Source organism: Elephas maximus, chromosome 3 (genome assembly GCF_024166365.1).
Source record: "Elephas maximus indicus isolate mEleMax1 chromosome 3, mEleMax1 primary haplotype, whole genome shotgun sequence".
NCBI lineage: Eukaryota > Metazoa > Chordata > Mammalia > Proboscidea > Elephantidae > Elephas > Elephas maximus.
This window is the reverse complement of record NC_064821.1, coordinates 113,106,636-113,128,455: the sequence shown is the minus strand read 5'-3', so window position 1 is coordinate 113,128,455 and position 21,820 is coordinate 113,106,636. Positions and strand designations below refer to the sequence as shown.

The window sequence follows — 21,820 nt, the reverse complement described above, 5'->3', positions numbered from 1 at the left end:
GCTCTGCTGAAACCTGTTCAGCATTGCAGCAACATGTTAGCCTCCACTGACAGACAGGTGGTAGCTGCACTTGAGGCAGATTGGCCTGGAATTAAACCCAGGTCTTCCACGTGGAAGATGAGAGTTCTACCACTGAACCACTACTGCCCTCACATGGAGATATTTATATGGTGGGATGCTGCTGTTCTTGAGATAGAGCACCCAGAATTGGGTATGGATTGCTCCTGGGGATTGTGAGTTCTGTTTTTGAAACAAGTTTGAGTGCCAGAGAGACAGCCCAGGAAGATAACCAACAAGTAGCTAGAAATGGAGGTGTGATTCAGGGAGTGCTGTGAGGGCTCCAAGCAGGAGCCTACCACTGTAGCTGATATCTCGGCAGTGGGTGAGAGAATCAATGTAGTGAAGAGAGAGAGACAGCAGAAGTGAAGAGAACGTTCATGTTCAAAGAGCTGGCAAAGAAAAGGATTTACCAAGGAAAGGGCAGCCAGAGATATGGGTAGAGAACTAAGAGATTTCTAATTTTTCAACAGTGTTGAATGCTAGAATAGGATGAGAGCTGCCAAGGTCCTTGGCTATTGTTGTTCATGAAGATAACGGTGTCTTTGAAAGAATTGGTTTCAGCCCAGTGGGAAGAATCTAGGTTACATTTTGAAATAGATTGCAATAACTGCTCAGTTCTTTTTTCCTACAGGAGACCCTGAGTGGCAAATGTTTACCACACTTAGCTGATAACCAAAAGTTTGTGATTTGAGTCCATCTAAAAGCATCTCAGAAAAAAGGCCTGGCAATCTACTTCTAAAAAATCAGCCATCGAAAACCCTATAGAGGAAAGTTCTACTCTGACACACATAGGAGTCGCCATGAGGTGGAAGTGACTTCATGGCAACTGACTACACCCACTCCTCACTTATCAGCATGATTAGGTTCCAAAGACCAGGTCATTATGCAAAAATTGGCATTATGCAAAAATGGTGGGTGATCATATCATATCACAAAATGGAGGATGCCAAATTACATCATTACATAATTGACAAACCACTGAGAATCATGGCCCAGCCAAGCTGACATGAAACAACCATCATAGCCACCATTATTCTTGTCTTGCAACTTGGCATATGTTACTGCCAGACATAGGTCGTTAATGCACAAAATAGTCAGATAGTAGATTTTTTACCGTTGTCGTAAATTCGAAATGTTGGATAACAAGATAGTTGATAAGTAAGGAGTAGGTGCATTTTTTTCTTTTTCCTGCTCTGTCCTTGTAGCTTTGAGTGCCTTACCACTAGTTCTGGGTTTGGCTGCATGGCTTGCTTTGGGTCAATGGAATGTTGGTCAACATAAAGCAAATAGAGCCTTGAAAAGCACTGGAGGGATTGGGCATGAGTGCTGTTGCTTGCTGCCGTCACCATAAGAAGGACATGCGCAGGCTAGCCCATTGGTTCCTGGAAGAAGAAAAGAAAACATGCAGAGGATAGCCTATTTTCAGACGTATGAGTGAGCCAGCTGAACTGGAAAAACATGTCTGATCCCAGGTAAGCCCAACCTGTATCAGCTGATCCCCACTGACAGTGAGAAATAAATGTTTATTGTTGTATGTCATTGAGTTTTGTGCTTTGTTATATGTGATTGTAGCAGTAGATAGCTGATATACACTTTAACAATGTAATAAAAAACTCAGCAAAGGATTTTAAGTATTGAAACTTCTGTATTTTATGGGTAGAAAGAAGGGCTACTAAAATTTTGCTACTTAGAGTGGAATCCAGTATGATTGCCCGCTAAATAATGGATTTGGGGATGGCATTGTTTAGCTATGTAATTTATAAAATGCTTTTTGGTGATGTAGCATTTGACCTCACTGCTACAGTACATGTATTTCTTATAAGGGGTGCTCACTGTATTGTTTTCTGATATTGTGGTCCTGTTGAGGCCCCAGGTTCTTAAGTGGTACAAACAATTTGTACTGGACTACTAACCTAAAGGTTGGCAGTTCAAACCCACTCAGTGGCATGGTGGAAGAAAGCCCTGCCGATCTGCTTCTGTTAAGATTACAGCCAAGAAAACCCTATGGAGCAGTTCTATTCTGTAACACTCAGAGGGTCACCATGAGCCGGAATCGACTCGACAACAGTGGGTTTGGTTTGGTTTTGGTTTTGGTTGAGACCCCAAGATAAAACACACTTGTGCGTCTGTGTATATGCACAACCATGTAACTTCCCTTGAAGAGGTGGGCATTCCTGGTGTCAATCATCTGTGTAGGAAGAGTGTTCTTAGACGTAATTAGAATTTAGAAGTCATGGTTTAAACAGAAAAGGATCCTGCCTTTCTATGGGAATTGCTTTCTTGAGCCTACAGTCTAGAAAAGGAGATATATAGGTAGAAACTCTTTGTTGAGATTATTGAGATGATATCCACTGCATAGAAGAAAACCACGAGCTAGACAGAGCCCACCAACTTTAGGGAGCCAGTCGTATTGTGTAGCCCAGATTAAGTAGTAGCTGGCTTTTCTCTGAGATGTTTGTTTTTCCCTTGCTATACCTGAGCCTTATTAATTCCTTACGTGTTCCATCCTGGTCCCAGCTACACAGTTGGAGAGCCGAAGAATGGGTTGAGGTAAATGAGATGCTGGTAAATGTTTCCAAAGGAGTAAATTAAATCTAAAGCTGTATGTCAGGGTTGTATCCTTTCACCATACTTATTATTTATGCTGAACAAATAATCCAAGAAGCTGGACTATATGAAGAAGAACATGGCATCAGGATTGGAGGAAGACTCATTCACAACTTTTGACATACAGATGACACAGCCTGGCTTGAAGCCCTTACTGATGAAGATCAAAGACTACAGTCTTTAGTATGGATTACACCTCAACATAAAGAAAAAGAAAATCCTCAAAACTTGACCAGTAAGTAATATCATGATAAATGTAGAAAATATTGAAGTTGTCAAGGATTTCATTTTACTTGGATCCACAAGTAATGCCCATGGAAGCAGCAGTCAGGAAATTAAACAACATATTGCATTGGGCAGATCTGCTACAAAAGACTTCTTTAAAGTGTTAAAAAGCAAAGATGTCACTTTGAGGACTAAGGCATGCCTAACCCAAGCCATGGTGTTTTCAATCACCTCATATGCACGCGAAAGCTGGAGAATGAATAAAGAAGGCTGAAGAAGGATTGATGCCTTTGAATTATGGTGTCGGTGAAGAATATTGAATATACTGTGGACTGCCAGAAGAGCAAACAAGTCTGTCTTGGGAAATACAGCCAGAGTACTCCTTGGAAGTGAGGATGGTGAGACTTCATCTCATGTACTCTGTTATCAGGAGGGACCAGTCCCTGGAGAACGACATCACGCTTGGTGAAGTAGAGGGTCAGCGAAAAAGAAGACACAGTGGCCGCAACAAAGGGCTCAAACATAGCAATGATCGTGAGGATGGCACAAGACTGGGCAGTGTTTCATTCTGTCATTCTGTTGTACATAGGATCTGTAAGAGTCAGGACTGACTCGAAGGCACCTAACAACAACAACAACAACAAGTTTAATAGCAGCTGAGTGCATTAACTATTTGCATCACCCAGGGACTCCAGAGGTTAAGATAAAGAATAACACTAACAGCTATCATTTACTGAGCATTATCACCGTTCTGAACTCCTTGGTAGTTAACATGCTCAGCTGCTAACAAAAAGGTTGGAGGTTCAAATCCACTCCGAAGAAAGACCTGGTGATCTACTTCTGGAAAACCTGATGGAACACAGCTCTACTTAGACATACGCGAGGTCGCCATGAGTTCGAATCAGCTCAATGGCAATTGGTAGGTTAATTCTTCTATTCCAGGCACTGGGCTAACAGTTTTACATTATTTGATTTCCACCACCCCCCTGCCACCATATGAGGTAGGCGCTTTTCTTATTGTCATTTACATACAATGAGGCACAGAAAAGTCAAGGAACTTGCCCAAGGCTGCACAACTAGAAAATGGCAGAGGCAGGCTGTGAACTCCAGAACCTGTGCTCTTAGCCATCAGATGTTCTTGCTAGTAGCCTCCTGCCTCTTTGAAGTAAAGGACTGCCCTCTAGCAATATCTCATGGAGTCGATGCCACCACAGAGCTGAGGCGGAAAGAGGAATCTGTAGTCCCTCATATCCTCCCACTCTCCTTGTCTCTGGTAGTACTTATGCCAAGTGAGAAGTTTACTAATCTCAGTATTGCTCAATGGCCGTGATACTACATACAGAGCCTCAACTATCCTATTACAGTAAAACCCCATTAACTCAAAATTCAATACCTAAATTCCATATATGCAAAAAGAGTGACTGTGGAGTTTTGTTGTGCATTTTCCTGTGTGTCCCAGGCTTTAAGTGTGGGTTCGCTATACACACTGATACCGTAATTACTTAGTCAAGGAGCTCCAGCAGGACCTGCACTGGGCCGTTGGCCAAATGATGCCGAACATGGACTCCCACCTAAAGGTAATCCAGACAACTATAAAGTTCACTTTTGTGATCGAAGCAAAGGTGAATAAAAAAGTTCACATCAAGAATTTATTTTTAAAGAGCAATCTTTATGGTATGTCATGAAATTCATATAGTTTTATCCCCCAGCTTCTCGATGCTCTCCAGACAACATTTAAAAAAGCTGCTGTTGAGTGGATTCTGACTCCTGGCGACCCCACGTGTGCCAGAGTAGAACTATGGTCCATAGGCTTTCAACAGCTGATTTCTCAGAAGCAGATCACGAGGCCTTTCTTTTGAGGCACCCCTTAGTAAACTCTAACATCCAGCCTTTCAGTTAGCAGCCAGGCTCTTAATCGTTTGCACCACACAGGAACCCCTCAAGTTGACTCAAATACATTACTCTGCAGCAACACCTGGTTTTCAGAGTGTTGAGGCCGAAGCAGTAGAAGTTTTGGAGCCACACAAATCACCAAGGAAAATTAAATAACGTTCAGTATATTTTTCAGTGTGAAATACGTGTCATTTTATTTTAACTCCCTGAAAACTGGTAATCTACAAATGATATGTTACTCTTAAATAAGCAAAGCCAGAAATGCCATTCCTTAATTATTTTGCCCAAATGGCAGTTTATTGTACTTGAAGATAATAAAATGACATTTCTTTTAAAATACACCAAAAGCAGAACTTTCTCCTGAGTCAGACTAGTGTCCCCCCCATAGTTCACAGTAGTGAGTTCTCATCACATTATTCACAGCCCTGTTATGTGATTTGATGTTAGTAATGAACCTTGTACTTATCTCGCTCCTAAGATGCTTGATAACACAAACACTCAGTGCTCTAGGACGGTGAGTGTGTTCGTCTACAGATATTCGCTTTTTACCTTATATTCATCCAAGCCTAGGATCTACACTAGTAGTGAATCTTCCATTTTGAATTGCAAACTTTCATTTAAAATGAGACATCCATATACCTAAATTCTCTTTTTTGAGCAATTTTTATCTCCCTAGAATCCTGTTAAATTTCAGCATAGAATGCTTAGATTTTATTTCCATGATCACTCATGTAAGTTTCACCCTAAGAGACACTGAATTACAAGGAGCTAAATCTATGGAGTCCCTGGGTAGTGCAAACAAGTTAAGCCCTCGACTACTAGCTGAAAGTCTAGCTGTTTGAACCCACTCCGAGGCACCTCGGATGACAGGCTTGGCCATCTGCTTCCCAAAGGTCACAGTCTTGAAAACCCTTATGGTGCAGTTCTACTCCGCACACATGTGGGATCACCATCAGTTGGAATTGACTCAACAGCAACTAACAACAACAAATAGGTGGCTCCCTCTTAGTTGAACATTGTCTATTTAGCAATTTACAAAAGGCAAGAGGACAGTTTCAGGAAACAGCTCTTTGTTTGGAAGCATGTAGCAATCATTATTAAAACTAGAATTGCTTGAATATCATGTAAACGATCAGATTAAAGACATGTAAAATGGATCATTGTAAGTCCACTATGACTACAGTCAGTTGGTTGCCTTTCCTTTTAAAATGCTTGCTCATATGCTATAGAATAATAAATGTTTAGCTTACATTCCAAGTCTCGTTTGTTGCAACCCTGTATCTCATTTCACAGGAAACCTTTTCAATGGTTGTTTGACTATTCCAATGAATTATGGTCTTGGGCACGGTAGCATTTACATTTTCAGCCCTGGAAATGATGGATGCAGAAGGTATCACTAGGGGGCAAAAACAAACAAACCAGAGGTTTAAAATTTGTCCAGGAAGAAGTCAGATTAAAAACAGGTAAAATACTCCAAGTATATTTTTAAAAATCTCATTATCTAATTAACAGCTAATGAATTTTTTCTTGTTTTCATATATATTATGTAGGAGAAAAGAGCCCTGGTGGCATAGTGGTTAAAACAGTCGGCGGCTGCAAACCAAAGAGTTGGCGATTGAAACCCACCAGACACTCAGTGGGAGAAATGTGGCAGGCAGCTTCCGTAAAGATCTACACCCTTGGAAACCCTGTGGGGCAGTTCTACTCAGTCCTGTTGGGTCGTTATGAGTCAAAATTGACTTGAGGGCAATGACATGGTTTGTTTTGTTGATGTAGGAGAAAACTACTGCTATTAAGTAAAATTCTGTTCAGCCCACTCTCCACATTTTTTAAACCGAACTCCAGTAAACTTGCTCACCATCACCTAACCCCAATAATCCTCACTAATGAAATTCCAGAGCTTATGCTTTACTAACAAAGGAATCTAAAAAAGTTAAAGGAGATAGCTCCCCTTCCCTGCGTCTGCGGAGGGAGAGATGTTCGTTTCCATTCTGAATTTAGTTCAGAGACTCTGATTTGATAAGATGTTAATTTGAGACCTTTCACAATAATATCATTCTTGTTTTCTTGTGTAGTAGGGAAACTGGTACGAATACTTACACCATTAGCTAACTTGTTTTTTTCTCCATTAAAATGAATCTGTCCTTGAAAGGATAATTTGAACAAAGCCAGTCTCATAAGACTCTACAATTGTTGTGTTTGTTGTATGATAATAACCTTCAAAAGGTAACTGAAATTCTGATTTGTTACTTATTTGTTATTTCGTTGTAATAGGAATAGGGGTATATTTCTAAACTGTATACAAACTCTTGTAAGGTTCTTCTCTCTGATCAGAATGGAATCACTGGCACTCTCCATTTTTCCCAGATACGTGATGGAACAGTGAAAACCTATGACGTTTTGGATGCATTATTTTACAAAGAACTAAGAGGCTGTATGTATGTTTTTAGGAACCATTGTTACAGCTTAATATTCTCTATTAGTTTTCTTTTCATTCATTCTAGCTTATAAAGTATGCTTTGGGAAGATTGGCAACCCTGGTTGTGTAGTGGTTAAGTGCTACTGCTGCCAACCAAAGGGTCAGCAGTTCAAATCCGCCAGGCGCTCCTTGGAAACTCTATGGCGCCGTTCTACTCTATCCTATAGGGTCACTATGAGTCGGAATCGACTTGACGGCACTGGGTTTGGATTTTTTTTGGTTGGGAAGATTGTTGTTTTATTAGCAATGACTGCTATTATTTAAAATCACGTGCACAGGTAGGTGACTTATGGAAAAATACAAAAAATGAAAGGTTTGATCTCTAGTAGCACCAAAAAACCCGTTACTGTTGAGTCAGTTCCAACTCATAGCGACCCTATAGGACAGAGTAGAATGGCCCCATAGGGTTTCCAAGGAGCAGCTGGTGAATTTGAACTGCCAATCTTTTGGTTAGCAGCTGAGTTCTTAACCACTGCACCACCAGGGCTTCTGTAGTAGAGCAGTCCTACAATACAATCTTAGGACTAAACTTTGCATAGGACAGTAGTAGCAGAACTTGTCTAAGAGTTCACTGTACTTAACTTTTATCACTTGAATCTCATAGCTGATTTCCTTTTGCTAATGTAAGCATCTTATAATAAAAGCAGTACTTAGAAAGTTCTGGAGTCAGGGAAATGGATCTCCAGAGCTTCAAGGACCAGTTAGGCACCCTCAAAGTGATAAATTACCACCAAGGAGCTCTAGTGGCACAACAGTTAAGCATTTGCCTGCTAACCCAAAGGTCGGCAGTTCAAACCCACCTAGTAGCTCTACAGGAGAAAGACCTGACAGTCTGCTCCTGTTACAGCCTAGAAAATCTATGGGGTGGTTCTACTCTGTTACATGGGGTCACTAGGAGTCAAAATCAACTTGACAGTACCTGAAAACAACAACTATCTCTCCCCCTCCTGAGTTTGGCCTAGCCATCGGGAGAACAGAACACACGAACACAAATTCTTTTGCAGAAAGACAGATTCTGGAGAGGAAGCAAAAACCTGTTTAGTCCTATGAGAAATGCAGGCTGCACAGTAAGTCAGGTTTAAGATAGGGCCTTAGCACAGAGCAGATCACCTCAGTAGAGAGCTGGGCCTTTAGTTTTGAATGAGCTCATAGTTTTGTAAATAAAAATACGTCATATAATATGCAGTTGAATCTGCACTTTGTTACACAAGACTCAGATGTTGAATTTTTGTACTCGTTGCTTAGGTTTCAAACATTTCCACTATATCTTACATTAAAAAAAAAACTGTCAGATCGATCATAGATGTGATATTTTTAGTTCACACTTGTACTGAAAAAAAGAACCAGATTGTAGTTGTTTTGGTACCTTTTCAGCAACATGTATTTATCCACATTTACACAATGGGGAGAATTAACGTTCAAAGTGACAGCAGAAGGCATTGCCCTTTCTGTATTGAAACTTATTTCTCTTCAAAAGAAGTTTCTAGCATTCCTCTCACAGGTCATCCTGACACAGTGTTACTAGAACCTCTACCCCCTCTTCCAGCGCTGACTTCCTAAGGTGATTAAAGCCCAGGCCTGTAGCTGATATGTGGGAATTGCTCCAAGAAGACCCCTCTGTCCTCAGCTTCATAGAACCGTTCATTTATTTAACTTTCTATATCCAATTCCAAAAGTGTCTCAAATGGAAACAACTCATCTGTTCGTTAATAATCTGGTGGTTTTGCTGACCAGAGCCTCCTGAAAAGTCAATCTGTGTTTTTCAATGGGAGCTTCTGAGAGTCCATTTTTGGGATAATGAGAGAGAAGAAAATAGAGAAAAGAGAAGGAAAGAAGACAGAAGGGAAGGGAAGGGGAGGGGAGAGGAGGGGAGGGAAGGGAAAGGAAAGGAGTAATTCTCAAAAACGGGCCCCCTGGTTTACAGTATGAAAGGTCAGATTTGGAGGTTGTAGCCAGGTGAAACTTTCCCTCCATGGAAAGTGGGGTGTGTAGTGGTTACCAACACTGGATCTTGGAGTCAGCAAGTATGGGCTCAAATCTGGCTGTCTTCTTTACTATGTGACCTCAAAGCAAAATATTTTATCTCTTTGAGTTTTAGGTTCTCATATTTTTAGTTTTCTCATCTGTAAAATGGGGACAGTGGTACCATGTATTGTTGTTTCCAGAATTAGATGTGATGTTGTATGTTAAATATCTGGCACACAGTAGGCATGGAGGCAATGATTTTAAGATCATAATGATAATTACAACAGTAATATTACACTAACAGAATTTTAGTGCTGAAAAGGACACTGCCAAAATGATGCCCAACATAATAACCTAGAGAACAGAGTAGAACTGTCCCACAGGGTTTCCAAGGAGCAGCTGGTAGATTTGAACTGCCAACCTTTTTTATGGTTAGCAGCCGTATCACATAACTACTGTGCCACCAGAGCTCCTGATAATCTTTAAACATCGTTAATCCATCACCAGGAACCCTTTTTAAGAAAAGGGCATGTTTCTTCATCTTATTGTTCATCACCATAGTCAGCAGTGTTTGTTTTCGAATCCAATATTCAGAGCATAAGGTCAGAGTTTTAGACCCATCGCTTAAATCCTATTCTAAAAAAAAAATCCATTGCTGTGCAGCCGATTCCGACTCATAGCGAACTTATAGGACAGAGTAGAACTGCCCCCAAAGGGTTTCCAAGAAGCAGCTGGTGGATTTGAACTGCCAACCTTTTGGTTAGCAGCCAAGCTCTTAACCACAGTGCCACCAGGGTTCAAATCCTATTCTAGGTTAGTTGACATAGAAGACCCTAGAAATTCTCAGTGTGTACCTGTGTGGCACACCCGAGAGAAGGCTTCACATCAGCTTCACAACCCCTGGGTCATTAATCAGCAGGAAAGTTGTCAGGCGCATTGGAGTCTGTTTTTTTTCTCCCCATAAAGACTGAGGATAGGAGCCAAGGATATTAGGATTAGAAGCTCCTTATCTCTACCATGTGAAATTTTTAAATATCGTTAAGCCCCAGGCATATATTATAATCTTTTCCACAAAATAGGGTTGTTATGAAGGTTAAATAAGATAATGTATGTAAAAGCATTTAGCACTTAAGAAATTGCTCAATAAATGTTAACTTACTGAAATCATCCTTAATAATTATCATGATAACAATGGGAATAATTAGTGCTAAGATCGCTAAAGAAAAATTAATTCATAATTGGTGCTCTTTGGCTGCACTCTGGCTTTAGGACAAGGATGTAATTGTAAAAGGCTCAAGGGCAATTGTACTTTTTGGAATTTATCTTAAGGAAACAACAAAGAAATATGCAAAAATTTAGCCACCTGTATATTCATGGCAGTATAGCTTATAACGGTGAAAAACGGAAAAGGGCCTAAACCTCCAAGTAGAAGGGATTGGTTAAACTAATATATGTTCAGACAACATCAAAAGTAGTATTGTGGATTAAATTAATAGAAATGCTTATTATATTTTAAGTTAAAAAAGTCAGAGTCTAAAAATATCTGAAGCAAAAAATGTTAACATTTGTTAAATCTAGCTAGTGAACATAGAGATGGCTACATAATTCTCTGCTGTTTTCTATGTATTTTGCAAAACTTTTCAAAATAAAAACAAACAAAAGCATAGGTTCCAAAATAGTATATATAGTATAATTCTTTAGCACCCTGTGCATCTCACAATCTAAGACCCATTAAAACAAAACAAAAAAGCCCATTGCCATTCAGTTGATTCCAAGTCATAGCGACCCTATGGGACAGGGCAGAACTGCCCTATAGGGTTTCCAAGTTGCGGCTGCTGGATTTGAACTTCGGACCTTTTGGTTAGCTAGCTGTAGCTCTTAACCACTGCATCACCAGGGCTCCATAACACCTATTATACCTGTTTATAATCCCTGTTTCTTTCTGTCTTCCCTGGTAGATTGCAGGTTATTTTAGGGCAGGTACCTTGTTTATCTTATTCTTCCCAGCACTTAGAACAATGCTTGGCACATGAAAAGCTCTTAATAAAATTTGTAAAAATACACACACACATAGAAATAAGATTGGAAAGATATACAACAATTGCGGCAGTATTTCTCTCTAAATTGCCTCTGGGAGGTAGAATTATGGGTAATTTTTTATTTTTTTTCTTATGATCTCAAAAACCGCAGGGGGCTTCACCAGCACAAATTAGTTGTTTGCTGTTAGAGACCCATAGAGTTTTTTTTTATTTTTTACCTATATCATCCAGGTTAATTGGCAGCTGTTCCGATTCCTCCATGCCCAGAACGTTTGCAGCTTGAACCCAAACCACATAGTTCTTGCCACCTTGTAATGAGTCAGTGGAGATGTTAACAGAGCTTAAGGTGAGATATTGTTGCTCTTCTTTGGTCTCTAAACTTAAAAAAAAAAAAAAAAAGAACACAAATTTTGTCCGGTTTGAATGAACTACATGACTTTTTTGATGCTACCTTTTTTTAGCCTGCTTTCAGACATGTAAAATTTTTCCAAAAAGGAATTGAAATTAATACCATTTTGAGCATTTTTTAAAGCAAATTCAAGACTAGCCAGGGCCACCGCCTGACTTTCATAGCCCTTAAACACTTTTGATTTCATAAGCCTCCACTTTACCAAACGTGATGTCCCTTTCTAGTGATTGGTGTTTACTGATGACGTGTCCGAAGTAAGAAAGACAAAGCTTCACCATCCTTGCTTCTAAGGAGGAAACCCTGGTGGCATAATGGTTAAGTGCTATGGCTGCTAACCAAGAGGTTGGCAGTTTGAATCCACCAAGTGCTCCTTGGAAACTCTATGGTGCAGTTCTACCCTGTCCTATAGGGTTGCTATGAGTCGGAGTCAACTCGACGGCAGTGGGTTTGATGTGGTTTTGCTTCTAAGGAACATTTTGGTTGTATTTATTCTAAGACTGATTTCTTCCTTCTTCTGGCAGTCCACAGTATATTCAGTATTCTTCGCTAAGACCATAATGGTCTAGACCCTATATTATCTGTTTAGTATATTATTTACATACTCCTAAGTTAATTGTATTGCACCGTGAAACCTATGTTGATAAAGATATACTAATTAAGAAAGAAAATAACCTTGAAATTTGAACAATGGTGGAAAGCCAGACACCTTCCATTATTTTTAACAAATGGAAATGATTCAGAGATTTGCATGTCATCCTTGATCAGGGGCCATGTCCATCTTCTTTGTACTGTTCCAATTATACTATGCTGCTGAGGCAAGCACTGACCTATTTCTTTATCTAATACCATCAACATCACTCTGTCCCAAAGGACTGCCTTGATAGGAAGGAGTTTAAAAATCACCAGCATTCCCATCAGTAGGGCTCCACTCCAGGTCCTGATACTAGTATGTGTCCGTTCAGCAACTCCTGAATTTCTTCCCGTTGACATTGAGTCGATTCTGACTATATCGACCCTAGAGGACAGAGCAAAACTGCCCCAACTAGGATTATAAATTACCAGCCACTTAGATCTTCCACACATCCAGAGACATTCCTGCTAAGACACAGAACTCGAGAAAGGAAAAGAGGAATCAACCTTACAGCTATCAAACAATAAATGTATTTATGAATCAAAATACTGTAGAATGATGCCCTTCTGTGTCATTTCTTTTTTTAATTTATTGCCACTACCAGCACAGGACAACCTCAGCCACTGATCAAGGAATCTCTCTAAGGCTAACAAGGCAGTGGTAAGGGGAATTACATACCATGCAGGTAGCAGCAGCTACTTTAGTTCACCTCAGGTTTTAAGTTCCAGTGGTGGTACAAGTGGTTAATGTGCTTACTTGGCTAACAAATAGGTTGGAAATTTGAGTCCAGAGGTGTCACGAAAGAAAGGCCTGGCAATCTACTTCCAAAAAATCAGCCATTGAAAATTCAGTGGAGCACAGTTCTACTCTGACATACATGGGGTCACCGTGAGTTGGAATCGACTCAACAGTATCTGGTTTATTTGTACATTTCCCAGTGCACTCTTTCATTCTAGTATACATAAGGTTGCCAAGAGTTGGAGCCGACAAGACAGCAACTACCAACAACAGATCTCTGTCCTCACACCAGCAGTGAGATCCCTGTGAACACCATGAGAAGGCAAGTCGGAGAGGCAGCACATCATGGTGACTAAAAGCATGTTGTTCTTAGTTGCTGTCGAGGCTAAAAGTGGCCTTTCGGAAGGAGATCACCAGGCTGTCTTCTGGGTGCCTCTGGGTGGGTTTGAACTGACAACCTTTTGGCTAGTAGTAGAGTGCTTTTAAATATTTGCACTACCCGGGAACCCCAGGATTGGGTTTCAGAGACAGAGTTATGTTCAAGTCTTGACTGCCACTTGTTGGATTTGGAGCAAAATGCATAACCTCTATATGCTTCAGTTTACTACTCTGTGAAACAGGGAAAATAACAACATTGTTGTTATCATAAGTAAAGGAAATAAGAAAGCATGTGGCAGTTGACTTTACAGATAATAAAGGATTCATTAACCTAAGCAATCGTTATTAGGAATTAAAAGTATGACATCTGTCTTTAATACACTCTAAAGAATATAGATGAAACCTTTAAAATTGTTATATTTCAACAAATGGAATTTCCTCTATATTGCTCATCTCTAAAGTCAAATCAGGCCATTACATTCAGGCATTTACCTGGTTGTCTTACATATTTTCTGAAATAAGGTGGAGCATAAATAAATTGAGAACTTATTATAAGGTATACTAACCTCCTGCTGAATAAGAATTCAAATGTGAAAATAAGAAAATGGTGACTATGTGTGAGTAGTAAGTAGGGCATCTCTGAATATTTTCCAGTTAGAGAAAACCACATAAGTACATGTTCTTAATTGGTTTGTGGCTAATTCTTACACCATACATGTTGAGACCACAAGTCAAAATGGAAATGTATTCTCAAGCCTACATTAACCATAGTTACCAGGTGATTTAATTCTGCTTTTTTTGAAGTCTGCCTTCATATTAGCACCTAGACCACAAAGCACTATTTTAGATGAAGAAATTAATAATAACGACTGACTATAGGACAATTTTTACGTACAACTGTATATTATACCAAGCCTTGGTGGCGCAATGTCTAAAAGCTCAGGCTGCTAACCGAAAGGTCGACAGTTCGAATCCACCAGCCACTCCTTGGAAACCCTATGGGGCAGTTCTACTCTGTCCTATAGGGTCACTATAAGTCAGAACCAACTCGATGGCAATGGGTTTGGTTTGAATATGTTACACAGATTTGACTTTTTTGTGTATGAGTGTGTTCTAATATATAACAGAGTATTTGTTGAAGGGAATCCACATGGCTTATATTTCTCTAAAGTTTCCCCTGCACCTAGCAGCATTTCCAGGGAGTGGCTGGTGGATTCAAACTGCTGACCTATTGGTTAGCAGCCGAGCTCTTAACCACTGCGCAGGCTCCAGATAAAGATAATAACAGGTCCTAATATAGAGCTCAGGGTCACTATTAGTTTGCTAGAGAAGAAGCAGATCAGCAAAGAAAGCTAAGAAAAACCACCCAAGAAGGTAGGAGGAGAACCAGGAGAAAGTGGTGCCGTGGAGGCTGAAAAAGGAAGGGAAGATCTGGGTTAAATGCTCCTAACAAGTAAGATCAGGATGGAGAATAAACTAATGGATTTGGCAATAGGGAAATCACCAAAAACTAGTCTCCATCATGTCAGTTCCAACTCCATTGTGTCAGAGTAGAACTGTCTTCCACGGGGTTTTCAATGGCTAATTTTTCAGAAGTAGATGGCCAGGTCTTTCCTTTGAAGTGCCTCTGGGTGAACTTGGGATTTCAACCTTTTGGTTAGCAGCTGAGCATGTTAACTGTTTGTACCACCAAGGAAGAAGTCACTAGTGACCTTGAAAAGAGGTGTTTCAGTGGAGTAGTGAGGGCAAAAGTTTGACTAGCCTAAAATGAAGACAGAATGAAAAGAGAAGATGTAAAAACAGAAAAGTACAGACGAATTTTTTGAGTTTTTACTACAAAGGAGAGCAGAGAAATAGGGTGACGTAGGGTAGGCATCAAGGGAGGGCTGTATTTTCAAGAGGGCAGATGCTACAGCATGTTTCACTGCTAATGGGAAAGATTCAATAAAGATAGAAAAGGTTATGATACAAAAGAAAGAAAATTTTTTCTAGCAATGTTGAGTAGGCAGGAGGGATAAGATCTACTACACAAGTGTAAGTTGATCTGAGGCCAATGGTAGTTCATCTACAGACAAGAAGGGAAAACCAAGGATATGGGTGCAGAGGTCAATGTGTTACTAGATGAGGGAGGCTGTGGTATTTGTGGACGTTCTCTTCTCATTGCTACTGTGTTCTCAGCGAAATAGGAAGCAGGTCATCAACAGAGGGTGAGGAGGAGGAGGAGAAGATGTTGGAGATTAGAGGAGAGAGAATGAAATAATCATTTGCTATAGTGGGAGAGTGACCTGGATAATGAAATATAGTAAGACTGCTGGGCAGCTCTAATGAGGTTGCCCATTCAGTTGATTCTGACTCATAACAACCCTATAAGGCAGAGTAGAACTGTCCCATAGAGTTTCCAAGGAGCCAAACTGCCGACCTTTTGGTTAGCAGCCATAGCTCTTAACCAGTGAGGTTAAACCCACTAAAAACCCACTGCTGTCGAGTCGATTCCGACTCATAGTGAGGTTAAAAAACCAAACCAAACCCGTTGCTCTCGACTAGATTTCAACTCATCGCAACCCTATAAGATAGAGTAGAACTGCCCTATAGGGCTTCCAAGGCCGAAATCTTTACAGAAGCAGACTGCTACATCTTTAACCCATGGAGGAGCTGGTGGGTTCAAACTGTTGACCTTTCGGTTAGCAGCTGAGCCCTTTAACCCCTGTGCCACCAGGGCTCATCATGTCATGAGGTTAGTGGTCATGAATGTAAACTGGGGTCAGTCAGCAAAGGTTGTGTTGGTTCCCATCACAATTAATCTCTAAGTGCAGAATCAGTGGAGAAAGGGATTTTCAAATATGTACTGAAATTATATTGAGTCCTAAAAGAATTACTGAAACATAGCATCACAGTGTTAAAAATATTTGGAATCATAGTATCTAAGAATTGTTCCTGGTTATTAGGAATATGCATGTGGAGTAGATAATGGGGTAAAAAAAAAGCCAGACTTATAAATTGGCAGAATAGGCAACTGATTTTAGGGAAACTAAAACTCTACTGGTTTTCCACAGTGCCTAAAAATTCTACCGTTGGTATTACTCTAAAAATTAATGAGTTCATCATAGACAGGGATGGTATCTATTTTTTTCATCCCTAGAGTTTAACATGGTGCCTAGAAGGTAAACCAGTTGCCATCACGTTGATTCTTACTTATGGCAACCGCATGAGTGTCAGAGTAGAATTGCTCTCCACAGGGTTTTCAATGGGTGATTTTTTGGAAGTCAATTGCCAGGTCTTTTTTCCAAGGCACTTCTGAGTGGACTTGAAACTCCAGCTTTTTGGTTTGCAACTAATGTGTTAACCATTTGCATCACCCAGGAACTCCACCTAGAAGATACTAAACGTTAAATAAATCATTTTTAAATTGACTTAAATGGAACAGAGTGAAGGGTCATCATTCATTTTCAATCAACAGTATTTACTGAATAGAACGTACTGTGCTATCAATATTTCCAAGATAAAGAACCAGCGTATGTACATGAAGCTGTTGGGGGAGGTGGACCCCTGTTGGTAGATGCTTATTAGCATAGGTTCATTTTATTTTCTGTCACAAGCCAGGTACACAGCAAAATACAGAGGAATGAAGAAGGGTATGTGAATGGCTTTGTGGCTCTGTCTGGTGGGTCACCACAAAGTGCTGGATAGAAAAAGGAGGAGCTCTTGAATTAATAAAAACACAACTCCTCTACTTTACCACTTCAACTCTGAACCAAAATGTCCCTGATGGCTCCTTTGCTGATGTGAGGGAATGGCACTTTACTGCCACCGGTTAGCAAGTGAGCGGAACTGAAGTAAATCTCCTCTCTGTGTATGTGATTTTACTGGAAAACAGAACCACGAGAGCCAGAAATGAAACTTTGCAAATGCTGATTTCTACCTATTAGCCAACGTGGAAAATACCCTAATAACTCAGGATCTAGAAGAGTTGCTTTAAGCCTGATACTTGATACCTCAACCACGAAATTCATTATTGTAAGTCATCCGTTTCATGGGGGGAAAGACCTTTTTGGTACAGTACTTGGCTTTCTCATCTCTAATTTTTTTCGATTCGTGAGTGTACTGTTCATTGTAGGATGAGTCAGTGTTCGTTTCCCTTTCCAATTTGCCTGTGCTTATAGGAGCTCATGCTTTGAATTTGCCACAGGAGAATATCCATTTTTATGCTACCTTGACATCTTTTATGTCTCCTTTAAAATACAGTAAAATTCCATTAACTTGGACTCCATCAATTCAGAATTTGGGTTAAATTGGTCTGAGTTTGCCTATAATTTATTGTTAAATTTCAGGAAAGACAGTGGAGAAAAACAAATTTTAAATTATATACAATCTTGTAAGCCCCTGGGTTGTGCAAATATTTAACATGCTCAGTTGCTAACCGGAAGGTTACCTGGAGGTCCCCCACAAGAAAGGTCTGGTGATCTTCCAAAATATCAGTCATTAAAACCTGCGGAGCACAAATCTACTGACACACATGGGTGTTGCCATGAGGCGGAATCGACTTGACAGCAGCTGGTACTAGTATTAATTGTGAAGAGACAATGCAGAAAGTGTCTATTTCTAGTAATCAGTTAGAATAATTATTCAGCAAATATTTACAGAAGACTTACTATGCACCAGTCCCCATTCTAGGCTCAAAAGATACAGCAACGGACAGTACAAACAAAAATCCTTGCCTTCATTGAGCTTACATTCTAGTGCTGAATGAATGAGTGAATTAACTACTGGCATATATAGAATAGCAGACAAATGAAACTTATTTAATAAAGCACATTCAACGTCTCTTTCTAGGTAGTCATTAGCCCAAAATTATTCTCTTACTTGAAAATAATGCCAATAAACTTATTTTTTACATTGCCCAATAAATGATCATTTTCATGGTTTTATATTAATCTCCTTTCTCTCCCAAATCCATCAAATTTTGATGCAAGAACAAATCTAACTAGTCTAACCAGTTTATGTACTAAACGAGTTTATATATCTCACATTGTTGTACTGGGGAATTAAATGAAGTTAAGACATGGAAAACTCTTGGCCCAATGCTTGGCAAACAGTAAGAGCCCAATTAATGAATTTTTAAAGTAGTTTGTGAAAAAATTTGGGAATTACCAACAGGAAATAAGTGTGTCTCAAATAGACTGCGAAGGCTTTTTTTTTTTTTAATGAGCTTTACTTTAAATTTAATTTAATGAAACAAGAAACATGGATATAAATAGGGTTTGCCTATTTTGCCCAAGACTTTTCTGGTTTTAAAACTAAAAGTCCTGCATCCCAGGACAATTGTTTGGCCTACATAGACACCAAATTTAAGACTTGGGGTTATTCATTATTAACAATTAATAAAAAAAAAAAAAAATAGCTTCCATTAATTTAGTGCTACGAAACTGGTGCTGTGATATACACTTTAAAAGACAAATTCCATGTAAATAATTAGAACAAACCTGTGTGTTAGTCTATTTGTAGGCCCTCTTTAAATATAAAGGAATGTAAGTTGCCTAAACACTAGAAGGAGGATAGAGCCGGACTGAGGCTAAAGTCCTTTTAAGACTGTGCTGTGCTGCATAGCCCTTCAGGCCCCTGCCTACCAGTTAACCTATCAGTGGTGAATCCAACAAGCAGGTCAGTCACCCTCTAGTCTATTCTGACTCATGGCAACCCCATGTGTGTCAGAGAAGAACCGCATTACATAGGGTTTTCGAGACTGACGTTTCAGAAGCATATTGCCAGGTCTTTCTTCTGAGATGACCCTGGGGGGGTCTGAACCCCCAGCCTTTCGGTTAGGACTATATTTTTACACAAATAACATGTTCCTTCTATGTTTGTTTGCCAACCGTGCACTCCCCTGCAAAGTATTGTCTTAAGTGTGCTATGCTAATTTTCTATTACAGAGACATGTAAAAAAAAATTGGCATAGCAGCACTTACCGAAATACCTCACAGAGGGAGACCATAGTTAACAAACAAATGCAGAAGGTGAACATTATTTGTGTAAAAAATGTGGTACCCTAGCGCTTAACTGTGCCTCTAGGGGACTCAACCAATGATAAGGACAGAAATAATATAGAAGGCATTGTCCCACAGAGTGAAGACATTTACGGTTCAAAAGGGCATTGTAGCTTTACTGATTATAACGAAGAGGGTGGGGGATAATCAGGGTATATGTTTCATGGTTTGAAGCTGATTTCTTGGATCTATACTGGATATGGAACACTGGCCGAACTAAGGTGCAATTGCTTATGTTAAACTGCTGAAAGCAACCTACCTCTTCACATGCACCGTGTATTTTGTGTCTACGTAGGTGAGCTTCCCGATATCCCAGGTGCAAGTCATGTTGCCTGAATATTCATAAATGACACAAGTTACATTGGCAGGGACATCTGGTGGATCTGCAACAAAATGTATCACTTATGTGTCACAAACAAAACCTTAAAATTCTTCACAAAGTATTTAGTTGATAAACTGTCAGTATATCTGGGAGCCACTACCCGTCTGTCGGTTTGTTGGACTGCAGTGGCTTGTGTGTTGCTATGATGCTGGAAGCTATGTTACCAGTATTTCAAATACCAGCAGGGACACCCATGTTGGACAAGTTTCAGCAGAGCTTCCAGGCTAAGAAAGAGGGGTAAGAAAGGCCTGATAATCTACTTCTGGAAATTAGCCAATGAAAACCCAATGAATCACCATATAATATTGTCTGATAAAATGCTGGAAGATGAGTCCCCTAATTTGGAAGGCACTCAATATATACAAAACTACCATGGACTGAAATATAAAAAAAAAAAAAAAAAAGCAATGATCAAAAAGATGGTTTAGAGCCAGGCAACATTATACATTATACACAAGGTATATGTTATACGACATTATTCATAAGGCTGCTATGAATCCAAGCCAAATTGATGGCAACTAACTTTGGGTAACAATGATATATTTGGGAAACCAGCCTAACTGGTACCTCACAGCTCTGTATTCCATCTCTACTACCACACCTTGCAAAACATTTTGCTATGAAATATTGCTCCTGTCCTTCATACACTTTGCTATGTTTTCACTCCTTTGGGAATATTAATATAATCAAGTTCCTCACAACCAAAAGAAAAAAAAAAACCCACCTTCTCAAATCTCAAATTCTGTCTCCCGTCAGATTACCTCCTTTCCTTAGCAGTCAAATTTTTTAAGAGTCCATTACCCTCATCTATTTCTTCATGTCCCATTTACTCTTGAACCCCAAACAGTCAGTATTCTGCCCCTACAATCCCACAAAACCACTGTTACTTAGATCATGAATGGCCTTCTCTTCAACATACCCACAATCTCTTTTCAGTCTTCACTGAGCTTGACCTCTGCAGTATTTGATATTTTAGTCACTTCCTCCTTAAAACCTCTCTGCCTTTTGGCTCCTGTGAATTGGCTCCTCAAAGTTTCTACACTACTCTGGTAGTCTCCTTCTCCAGCACTAACTTTGTAAAAGATCAAATAGACTACTCTATGTACACATGCATATAAACATGGTATTTCTTCATGTGAAGTTATGTAAGGACAGAACTGTGAGTATGGTTATGAGAGTAATCATAAGACTTCATTGCTAGGCTATTGAATGTCCAAGAATAAAAACCTGCATCCCTGGGTGGTGCAAACAGTTTGTGCTTGACTACTAACCTAAAGGGTGGTGGTTGAAACCCACCCAGCAGTGCTGCAAAAGAAAGGCCAGGAGATTTTCCATAAAAAGTATAGCCAAGAAAACCTTATGTGACAGGAGGGGTCACCATGAGTTGGAATTGACTTGACAACAATGGGTTTGAGTTTTTGGTTTATACAGTCAGATATTAAAGAATACACTGAAAAGAAAAAGGATGAGGCTTAATTTTCTGCTCTTTCCTACCAATTTCATCCCTTCCCTTTTATTGGAGCACCCAGTAATCACAGACCAGGTTTCTCATTAACTCAGAATCCAGCCAAGGATCGTTTTCTACCACAAACTTCTTGAAGGCAGTCTCTGGCTTCCTCTTCTTTGCATTTCTAGATAGTTACTGGTGACTGGAAAGCAAAAGTTGGAAACAAAGAAGAAGAACGGGTAGCTGGAAAATATGGCCTTGGTGAAGAGAAACAACGCCAGAGATCGCATGATAGAATTTTGGAAGTCCGATAACTTATTCATTGTAAATACCTTTTTTCAACAACATAAACGGCAACTATACGACTAGACCTCGCTGGGTGGAACACACAGGAATCAAATCAACTACATCTGTGGGAATACCCACCACCACCCACCCAGTGCCATCGAGTCGATTCTGACTCATAGCGACCCTATAGGACAGAGTAGAACTGCCCCCATAGAGTTTCCAAGGAGCACCTGGTAGA

The 21,820-nt window shown here is 39.9% G+C and overlaps 1 protein-coding gene and 1 non-coding gene across 2 annotated transcripts in view; both read right to left on the bottom strand.

Moving 5' to 3' along the window:
* The window catches only part of IL23R (interleukin 23 receptor), a 74,948-nt gene that overhangs the window by 41,798 nt on the left and 11,330 nt on the right, over positions 1-21,820 (bottom strand). The window contains exons 4-6 of the mRNA XM_049879541.1: positions 19,725-19,848; positions 11,487-11,647; positions 6,036-6,181 (exon numbers count right to left, since the gene is read on the bottom strand). Coding sequence (XP_049735498.1) covers positions 6,036-6,181; positions 11,487-11,647; positions 19,725-19,848 — 431 coding nt within the window. The remainder of the gene's footprint in view (positions 1-6,035; positions 6,182-11,486; positions 11,648-19,724; positions 19,849-21,820) is intronic.
* On the bottom strand, positions 12,398-12,499 carry LOC126074134 (U6 spliceosomal RNA). Its single transcript, XR_007516941.1, has one exon. It is a non-coding gene; the product is annotated as a U6 spliceosomal RNA (small nuclear RNA).